Below are 11,348 nucleotides of genomic sequence, written 5' to 3' on the forward strand. Positions count from 1 at the left end.
TATGTTTGTAGACTTTCATAGTCTCTGTATGTAGGTAAAAGGGAAAAAGTTTCATACTCACTAGCATTGATGATATTGCCTAGTTGTGTAATGAGACATCTGTAAGCAAATAACTAAGCTCAGAGAACACCAAGCAGACTTGAATTTTCTAAGTTTTAGTTCATACCCTTATTATACAACATCTAATAACTTAGAAAATGGATACATTTAATCTCAAAAAGAGAAGATTTAAGGGTGGGAGGTTTTGTGACGTGTACTTCAACACCCAGAATTCCTGAGCCAGCATGACTGGCTCAGGAATTCTGGGAGTTGAAGTCCACAAGTCATAAAAAGGCCATAATTTCTAACTCCTGGTTTAGGGGAAACACAATTCCAGCTTTCATGATAATAAATAAAGTACCACATTTAGTACTGGACAGTGATTACTTTTTTACTTTAATAATAGGTCAAATCTCATGGGGACTAAGTTTACAGTTTACGATAATGGAGTTAACCCAGTGAAAACAGCATCAAGTTTGGAGGCAAGTAATCTACGCCAGGAGTTAGCTGCTATTTGCTATGTAAGTATTTTGCTATGCAAAAAAGAAAACGTGTATTAATAGACTAAATAACAATTGTTGGAATCAGTATTAAAATACTTCAACATGTTTATAATTCCAAAATACATAATACATGGACTCTACGTAAAGAATAATTACTGCATACATATGCTCTTTGCATCAGGGGTTTACAGCTTCACACTTATATATTAGGGATATATTAGCACCATGACAGCATAAACTTTGCATTAGAGACATTATAAGATTCATCTAGTATTATAAAATGGCATTCTGGTGTTATTCTCATTTTAATTTCCAACTTTCATTTTTTTCCTGTTTTTTTTATATACTATGGATAGGAATTGCCTTTATTTATATGTATGCTACTCTTATGTACTTCTCCTGTGAAAGAATAAAATATAATTTCTTTTAAAAAGAGGCTGTAGAACAATCATTCTTAAAAAATAAGAGGATATCCAAGGGGCCTGTGCAATATTAAAGGAATTATTTTCATTCAGGATGATGGATATCTTGGAAAAAGTCCAGATCCAACTTGGAATTGCTGGGGAAAAGCAACATCTAGACTGATCCAGTTGGTTTATTCCTGTGCCAAGTAATATTTAATATGATATGTATCCCCTCTGCTGTTCTCATTTCCAGGAATACAGAGCATGACTACCACCATGAATGAAAAATAGATTAAGCATCTACTTGCTTTCTATAGTAGCCTGGCAGCATGATGATACTGTTTAACATGACATTGTATGAAGCATAGTTCAGTTTTAGCCAAAACAATGAATAAAAGGCTAAGAAATACTGGGAAATTAACATTCAGTCACTTGTGCAAGAGGCTCTTCTCCTTCAGCTGCATGGATTTGGCATTGTTCAACAAGGAGTTCTTAGTATTATTTGTGGAGATACCTTTGAAGTCACCATCTGTAAAACACCTACAGTTTACAGTGCCACTGAATTGGATTTATTAATACTGGTTTTAAGTCCAATGTAACTAACTAAAAAATGGTAAATATACCCATTGATTCATGAAGGTGACTGGATGAGTCATTTAGCTACAACCAACATTCTAGGAATTTTCTATCCTGGAGTGACTTTTCCCACTGGAGCAAGAATGATTCACTGATGTTTTAGGTGCATGTGATCATAAAAATATAAAAAGAATTAAAATACATTCTAGGGAAAGTCCCTGTCAATAAAATTCTTACAAAATCTTCTTTAACCACATTTCTTGAAAAGGAGAAGTAATTAGGTAACAAGATCTGAATAAATAATGAGTTTAACACTGAATTTATTTCTTTATTTGCTAGGCTGGGGTCTTCATAAATTTCTTGTTAACTTGAGGGACAGGAGAAGTGACTAAGCTTGTTCTTGATAATTGAGGAATATCTAGATGTATCTAGCCAGCATTGTTCAGTCCTGCAAAGTCCAGAAATGTTTTAAATAACATTTTCTTAAAATAAAATTTAGTTGACTTTAGAAGCCAGGGGGAAGCATTCCTGACATAATAAATCACCTCCTTTATTCTTTAAAATGCCTGAAGTGTTTTCTAATATAATGGCAAAGGTGCCAAATTAATACTAGAACGATTCAAGATTACAGTATGGAAATTCAAAATTCAAGACTATCTTCCACCACAAAACTCACAAGGTGAATTTCAGCCAGTCACTCTCTCTAAGGCAAACTACCTCATAGAGTTGCTGTGGGAGCATATTATTCAGGACAATCCAATCTTAGCAAAGAGTAATATAAATGAAAAAGTACCAAAATAAAGCAACTTGAATACTTTTCAGGTCACATATTTTAGGGTTGCTTGGTATCAAGAAGGTTTCTAAAAATATTCCTGGGTAAATTGGAGAAAAACTTCGATACAGATTATTTTTAAACCGTGCTCAATTGGAGTGACACAGGTTCAAGAGAAACACAAAAGCACAGGACACTGGACATGTGGTTTTTGTTATCTCTCCCTTGAAGAGTTGGGGTGATGTTTTATTTTGTAAAAATATATAAAACTGATATGTGTATAGTTCTACATTCTGTTTTATTACTATATACTATTACAATGATAATTACTACCAAGACAACTACTATATTCTATACTATTACTATTGAATATACTGTACTTTGTACCTATTATCTATATATCATGCTCTATGGCAGTGATGGCAAATCTATGGCAGAGCCCTCTCTGTGGGCACGCAAGCCATCACCCCTGCTCAGCTCTGCCATGCATCCACGCGTGTCTCCCGCTGATCAGCTGGTCTTCGGGTCTCTGCTGCGCATGTGTGGGGGGTGGGGCACATGCACAGGAGATGTGCACACATGCATGGGGGATGCATGCACATTGCATTTTGGGGATGCGCACGCTTTGGGCACTCAGTGCCAAAAAGGTTAGCCATCACTGCTCTATAGCATTACTACATGCATCAATATTTCTTTCTTAAACCTGTTCTGTCTTCTCTCTGAGATTCCTTTTACTGGCCAGCATGTAGAGCTGTTGCATCTTTTTTGTGTTGCTGGGCTGCTATACTCCACCCCCCACCCCACCCCCACAATCTTTTGGACCACCCACTTCTTTTGAATGAAAAACAGTCCTTTCATTTGGCTGCTGTACTCAGTTTGCTGGTGGCTTTAGAACACATGTCTCCTCTCACACCTATGTCAAGGTCGCAGCTTTTTTGGCAACTCTGCCACGCTAATGCTGGTGAGGAAGCTCAAATGAGGGAAAGAAGGAAGCACAATTTTTTTTCAAGCAACTTGCTTTTGCTCACAAAAAGACAATAAATTCCAATATTCTTTTTAAAAGATGATACTATACAGTAATGGCACTGGTAGTAAGAAAAACTGCATTATGCATTTTAATAAAACCTTTTCCTATTCGTATCGAAAGTTTCCAACGTTCATCCCATCTTTACAAATTATTCTATTGTAATACTCATTGAGGGTTGAATTGTTGATGAAATCCTAGATGTAGAGACTTTTCTCATATGTTATTTAAGTAAAAGCAATCTAAGCAGTGATTTTGCTTTCATTTTCTTGTTGTAGTTGATCATTAATACAGCTGCCACGGCACCTAATGGTCACTGTCAAAACTGCAGTGGTGGAGAAATTCTAAACAGATCATTAGAAATACAATCGCATTTGGAAGGAGAAACCATCTGTTGTTGATCTCTTGGCCATTTAAATACGGATCAGTTTCATAAAACTGTTATTTGGAGCTCAGCTCACGATTAACCAACTGGCTATACTGCTTTTAATTTTCTGTTGAAAAGAGTGTAATAACAAAAATAAGCAGATGGATTTTGCAGTCCTGACACATTCAAATCTGCTTCTGATAAGCAGTAAGCAGAATCTGAACACTTAACTGCCAGTTGATAGAGGAGGGAGTTATGGAACGAAATGTACCCTGCCTAGACTCCTTTACTACACTCAGTAGTAAATGAAGAAAGAAACATGAATCCTTCCCCTACATCTCTCTCCTCTTATTTTGTCACACATTTTTCAATATGGGTGCTCTTCTAAGATATAAAATTAGGTAGCTAAGGGCCAAGCCCACCTCTCTCCTATAGCATCAGTATGAAGGCATCCACTATTTCTCAACTTTGGCTGATAGATAGATGCAATATAGGTTCCCCCCAAATGTTTTGGATTTTAATTTCCAGAACACTCACGTGGTCTCCTTACTTAGCATCAGGCCGAGGAACAATGCTTTAAAGTGACTAACTTTAGTAGATTACCATGGAATGCATCTAATACATTAGAATGATCAAAGCACTATATAAATGTTTAAAGTGCTAAAGTATGTGGTTGATACTGCTGCTGTTAAAAATAAATCATTAATCACACAACAAAAGTGTAGCCAGTACCAAATTCTGTGCATGTTTATGTTTTTTTCCTTCCTTCCTTCCTTCCTTCCTTCCTTCCTTCCTTCCTTCCTTCCTTCCTTCCTTCCTTCCTTCCTTCCTTCCTTCCTTCTTCCCTCCCTCCCTCCCTCCTTCCCTCCCTCCCTCTTAGATAAAAGTCTATTTTATTTTCAGTATTTGTCTTATTGTCTTAATACAGGAAACAAACGTTTTGGGGTTTAAGGGTCCTCGTAAAATGAGTGTCATCATACCTGGAATGAATATGGACCATGAGAGAGTTTCTATCAGACCACGGAATGTAAGTCAGTCACCATTATCCCAATCACCGTAAACTAGCTCAGCCAAGTTTAAGGATACATTTACATGTCAGTCCTGGGAGACATTGTTTTTTTAATTTCCTTCTTCATAGGTGAAGAAGCAGTATGCCCAGAATTCATTTACAAATATTTTCATAGACATTGAGTACAAATTCAGAGGATAGGAGGAAAAGGGATTGAATGCAGAGTGGGCAGATGCTATAACATTATCCCGGATTCTGGCATAATGTATATTCTTTGCAATGGGAGAGAACAGGGTTTATTTTTAATTGTTGTTTTAATCTGAAAAAATAAAGTTTCTTAAAAATACAAAATTCACCCCATCTCTTCTGCTTATTAGTTAGACTTATGTTCTGTCATTCATCCAGAAAGTGAAAGAAGCCTAAACTGTGTTTCCTCTGCTAATGATTTCTCCATAGCAGCCCCATGAGATAGATTGGGTTTTTAATTCCCAGTTGTTGTGTCAAAATGAGACTGGCAGGTCTTTGGGGTTTTAGTTTCCATTTGTTCCCAAACTGGCTGTTCTGAAGTCAGGGATTTGCTGACCTTGTCAAAATGACCTTCCTTCAACTCAGTGGGAAAAATAGAGAAAGCTATTTACTACAACTCTGACTGCTGCTAACAACAATTGTTGTTGTTATCATTGTTATATCTAAAACTTTTGTCAAGCTTGGGAAAAGAGACAGAAAATGAAAAATAACACCATAAAGTAGGAGAAAAAATGCCAAGTGACCTCTGGAAATCCATTTCTATATATTGTATAAGCAGTTACAGGAATCAGTAGCTTCCCAAATTAGTGTACCTGAAGATCTATAAAATATATTAGTCATTCCCATATAGCAGAGGCTACCTATGCTAATTTGTAGTTACTAGCACAAGTATTATTGGCCACAGATCATTTGACTGGTTTGTCTTCATTGGATTCAGGTCTATGTATGTTGACTTTTAACATGCCATTATCAACAGCAGGAGTTGGTTTGCTAAAAATCAGGGTGTTGATTTAAATCATGATTTAAATCACAAGTAAAAAGGCTTGATTTAAATCAAGTTGATTTAAATCATAATAAAGAGCAACTGTCACCTCTGTCTCTCAGTGGCTTCTCCTCTGACCTGCTATTGACTTACCGACAGTCCCATTCACTTTAATGAGACGGCTGGTGTGGCGGCAGTGACACAACAAGGTGAGGGGCATGACCGGCAGCAGGTGAGTGGATGCCCGCTAACAGGCGCTGCCATGATGGATCTGAAATGACAGGTGCTCTTTAAACACAAGGACTCATTCTTGCTGGTAGTTAGAATCTTTAATATTATTATTTACAAACAAACTGAAGGTTTCCTATTTAGAGTGCATGTTATCTCAGCTTACAGAGTTTGAATGAGTTTACCAAAAATGTAAATATTGCAGAATATACAGTCCCATGCTACATAACTAAGCTCCATTTCATGGTGCATAAACTAAATTATTAATGTATCTTAAATAGAAAACTATCCTTAGATAGATTTTTTTTATTTTATTAAAATAAATTTGATAAAAATAAAAAAACTGATTAAAATTTTTAAAAATCTGATTTTTTTATTTTTTAAAAATCATCAATTTTTACCCACCCTGCTAAAGATTGTTTGAAGAGCCCTAGGCTTGGTGTCAAGGTTCACACAAGCTCTTCTGCAGACAGTGCTGGGGTTACATGTTCACACAGTCCTTCTGGGAGAAGAATGGAGTCCTTCTGGCTGAGAATGGAGAGAAAAACATAAATGATAGCACAAATATGCAGCCTTTTTTTAAAAAAAAAAAAAGGTTTTTTTGCATGTTTTAAAAGTGAACCAGGAAAACAGTCCGAAATACAAATTTATTCTTCCAGTTTTGCATTTTCTCTGGCTCCTGTTGCCCACCCTTCCACCCCCACTCTTCAGGCTATTGTGCTTATTCCTTTGTAAGCCTGAAGACATACGTCTGTCCAGGGATATTTTAGCATCCGTTTAAGTGTAAGGAGCAGGGAGAGGCCCTTCTTCTCTCCTAGTTACACTGGTAATATAAGCGAACAGATTGTGTTCAGCATTGTCTGCTGCAAGGAGCCTTCACACGTTATGGATGCTTCTATCTGATTTGAAGCAGAGCTGTGGATAATATGATACAGTCATCCATACAACAAAGCTCCCTGTTGCCAGCAGTCATGCAGTAACTAATAGAAGATCTTCTCTTCTAACACCAGAGTAATGACTTGCTGCAAGGAACTGTTTACTGCTACTTGAATGCTGCACTGAAGCTATGAAGGTCTTTCATGAACTGAGTAGTAAAGCAAATGCTTTCTTAGCAAATATGGAAAATATGTTGACATATTTGTATCTTTATTGGGGACTGTGTCATTGAAGTCATTTGCATTCTTTCAGTTTTATATTTTTGCCTCAGCCTGAGATTATGTGTGTGTGTATGTGTGTGTGTGTGTGTGTTTCTTATTCTTCCTCGACATTGGCAAAATAATAGGTGCCACTGCCTCCCGTTAAAACCAATAGAAATGCTTAGAGTATATATGTGTGTGATGATTTAATACTGGGTCACCTGCAAGTCTGCTATATCCATTTGCTATGCCATATAGATCCCAAATGCAATCCAAAGCTTGCCCCTCTAGAAATATGAACTTCTACAACAGGATCTGGGCATGCCTATGATTTCCTTGGCAAGTTTTAATTTTTCTTCTCTGTGTATGTATATGCATGGCTCATCTGTTTATCAAAACATACCTGATCCCAAACTAGCTTATACCACTTTACTATATAAGCCTAGAATGTAACAGAGTTAGTGTTAGTGTTTGCTGGTTGATCTCAGTATGCTCCCCAATGACAAATGGAGTTAGAATAATATGCAGGTTCTGACAATCTAAGCAGTTGATTTGGGAAGGCCAGGGATTTTATTTTAGGAAGATTTTGAACATTGGAATGGGAAATTGGTATATACAATTTCTGGCTAAATTCAAACTTCTATCCGTGGTTCTGATAGGAACATGAAACACTCCTCTCAAGATGGCAAAACAAAAACACAGAGAGTGTCATTGAGCTGCACAACAAAACTCCAGTCTGGAATGATGATACTCAGTCTTATGTTTTAAATTTCCATGGTCGTGTAACACAGGCCTCAGTGAAAAACTTCCAAATTATTCACGACAATGATCGTAAGTATGACTTCTCTAGTTAAACTTGTTGGAACACAGATTGCTTTTCTTAAATCTAATGAGATCCTCTTTACAATAATACTAAAGATATGTTAGGTTTCCTCAAACCAAAATTCATGTTGTATTTCTCTTACTGCAGTTTCCTGTTTTCAGATGTTGATTGCATACCAATGAATAGGGCAATTCGGATGGTTGTCATTCATTTTGATGTTTTGATGAAGCTTTTGATAAGAGTTCCCAACTATTTTCAGCTCTCATATCTATTCTCTGACTTGAATATAGTCCGTCTACTGTACACTCAAGGACCTTGGGTTGAGCTTGCAGAGGCAAAGGGTAAAATGAAATAAAATAGAATATCTAAGTCACCAACAGCTAGTTCTCAGAGTAGCACATAAACAGCTTCTAATTTAGGTGAAGAGTGCCACCCTATTGCATAACACCTGCCACATAACACCCCAGACGTAACAACTTGTTGATAAGAAAGACACAAAAGTTGAAATAGTGGATGTGACAGTATTTATGTATCAAACCGCTCATCATCCTCACAGAGAGGCTCTGGGTGGTGTACAATTTAATCTCCTGCAGATAGCAGAATAGAAGAGGAAGAATTGGAGATGATACAAAGTCCTGCAGACAGAAATAGAATGACTGTGGCAAAAGAAAGCAAAGGTAGCATCAATAGGCACCTTGGGTTGGAGCATCACTTGAACACTATCACCTGTGACAAAACGACCATCGGTCAATTGCAAAAGGCAGCTTTACTCAAAACAGCTTGCATACTGCAACATTACATTTAAGACCGTCAAACATCCACATCTGTCTATCCCAGATCATTGGGAAGGACTTGATAGGTGGATAAAAATGCCAAATCCAGTCTGAACATCTGGCTGACTGTGCGACAAACCATAATATTATAATTATTTTTGAGAGAGGTGAAATCTTTATAATGGAGGCATAGTTTCTGGTGGGATGCATATATTTTTTTAAATTTGCCCTCTTTAATTCAATATATAAAGATATCCTAATGGCCATGGTTATCAGATGTAGTTTTGATCCGATCATTTAATGGCGGAGTGGGATGGGCAGATGTTGTGCCTTCACCATTTTAACTTGTGCTGGAAGAAACATCATCAATCTGATGAAAGCCCCCCCCCTCCCCGAAATGCCTGCTTAGGAAGTAGTCCTTCTCTTCATCACTGGTTCATTCACCACATCCTAACCTTGCTCTAAGCATTTGCTGGCAGGCTTCAATTTTATCCTTTCAGCAGTGGGTTCGCACAGCATGTTGGGAGGCAGCTATTTGGGGGAATCTGCCGGCTTAACAATATGGAAGCTGAAGTGGGAGGAAGAAGGGTAGCTTGCTGAGTCTTTTCCAGTCACTGCAGCTGTCTTCTGATTTTGTTCTATTCATCCCACCAGCATTTTTGGATCCTTTTCTGTTTCCTGACTTATAAATAATGTCATTTATAAGGACATCCGTGCTATGTGCGGAAGTGCCGGATATTACACAGCTGGGAAACGTTTATTCTTTTTTTTAATCGGAACATTTTTTTATATCTATTTTAAAACATTCAAGGAACAAAATAAATGAACTACATAAAACAAAACAAAAAATAGTAAATATGCAGACTTTACAAATTGTCATAATATTTAAAATTAAACATTTTATTGATGAAACAATTCATTTTATTGACAAAATAATTTAAAGTAGACTGATAATATCTTAAGATATAATTGACGATCACTAATAAAAGTTAGATTTATAAAGAGGTCACTACTATTTTTTCCTAAAACAGATGCACCTTGATCCTGTGAACATAAACATATTTTTTTTAAAAAATCAGGAAAAGTAATATTAATCCTAAATTCCCTACTATTGTACCTGGTGATTAAAATATAAGCATTAAAATAACATGTTTATTATCTTTACATCAAATATTTTCCCCTTAAACATTGTCTAAATATCTGAGTTGGCCTAGTTGCGTGATTTGTAATATATAGGCAAAGCCCTACTTGCTTAATTTTAGTCAAACTTCAGTTCTGAATGTACACTTTTAATTTTACTGTGGCTTCATATTCCCCAGCTTCTCAGCATTTCATTGCTTTCTGAAGAACATTGTGTCCTAGTTCAGATTTCAACTAATCTATGGAGATAGGTGTTACTTCTTTTTTTCTAATTATACAGTTTGGTTTAGTACTGTCCAGATAATCTAAAACGTGTTAAAAGCCAAATTGATATATCTTTATGTTTCTTTATTCTTTCAGCCGACTACATAGTGATGCAGTTTGGCCGTGTGGCAGAAGATATTTTTACAATGGATTATAATTATCCCATGTGTGCAGTACAAGCCTTTGCTATTGCCCTGTCCAGTTTTGACAGCAAGTTAGCTTGTGAGTGAACAAGTTATGCCTAAACTTCACTGCAGCCAAAACCATGTGCCACTGGAAGAAGAAAACATACATTCCATATTTTCTCTGGTGTCATCAGTGGTCACATATCCTTATGAGGCAGGTAAAATTTGTTTTCTGAAGGACCAACCTTTTTTGATGAAGAGAAAATATTTTAAAAATTCAAGACTTTCAGGAATGTTTTTCCCGCTTATTCTCTATTTTTCTGGAAGTGGCATCATAGCTCTATAAATAGAAGTCCTATCTTAATGTCCTCAGTTCTGTTATAAAGATGCACATAATTGTGGCTTAAGTAAAAACACCATTGGGATCAATGATGTCTTTTTTTAAAATCCATAAAAGCTATCACGACACAGATCTAGTTTTGGATTTAAGACATATTTGGAGGCTGTCAGCATACCTCAAGATTTCATTCACACTTTTGAATATTTTGTGTCACTCATCTTAAACATAAGACCATGAGAAAGATGCAAACTTTTTACAAGAAAGAAGCAAGGTAGCATTTACTCTCAAAGCCAAGACTGAAATTGATTTGTGATACTGTTTTGTGTGGGAAGGAATCTGGCCAATTTTTAATCCTGATGGGGAATAGAATGGGAGCGGGGGGCGGGGGGAGATCGGAAGCACAAGTTAATATTGCACAACTCACTTGTACTCCAAGGTGTCATTTTATAGATTGTGTTTTAAGTCTCACTTTCCGATGTCAGTTCACTCTTGTTTTTAAGAAGGGAATTTTGATTATGTGAGGTCAGCAAATGGATGGGAGAAATGATGCTGAATCATTATAGCAACTAAAAATTGGGGAATATTCTAAAAGAAAGAAAAAAAATGTGCTTCAACATGTATGATGTCTCAGGTCCCATGTGTGGCAAGTTCTGTCCAAGAAAGTTTTCTGTCTTTTTCCCTGGAGAATTGTTGCCCTTTGGGTAGACATGATTGGACTAAAAAATTGAAGGGCTGAGACACTGAACAAAGTGTTTACATCTGCTGTAAATGAATTGAATGACATCTAATTCTTTGAATAAACCTGTCTTGATAGAG

General features: G+C 36.6%; 1 protein-coding gene across 6 annotated transcripts in view; it reads left to right on the forward strand.

Moving 5' to 3' along the window:
* The window catches only part of TUB (TUB bipartite transcription factor), a 119,124-nt gene extending 107,776 nt beyond the window's left edge, over window positions 1-11,348 (forward strand). For 5 of the 6 annotated variants that reach the window (XM_026668345.2, XM_026668346.2, XM_026668348.2 and 2 more), the window contains exons 9-12: window positions 446-560; window positions 4,614-4,712; window positions 7,727-7,898; window positions 10,164-11,348. In XM_026668345.2, coding sequence (XP_026524130.1) covers window positions 446-560; window positions 4,614-4,712; window positions 7,727-7,898; window positions 10,164-10,297 — 520 coding nt within the window. In that variant the 3' untranslated portion in view covers window positions 10,298-11,348. Of the gene's footprint in view, window positions 1-445; window positions 561-4,613; window positions 4,713-5,825; window positions 5,936-7,726; window positions 7,899-10,163 lie in introns of those variants that run through there. The other variant, XM_087950921.1, reaches the window with a different exon arrangement.

Source organism: Notechis scutatus, chromosome 1 (genome assembly GCF_049901735.1).
Source record: "Notechis scutatus isolate UNSWTSFEM ecotype Mainland chromosome 1, rNotScu1.2, whole genome shotgun sequence".
In the NCBI taxonomy this organism is placed as follows: domain Eukaryota; kingdom Metazoa; phylum Chordata; class Lepidosauria; order Squamata; family Elapidae; genus Notechis; species Notechis scutatus.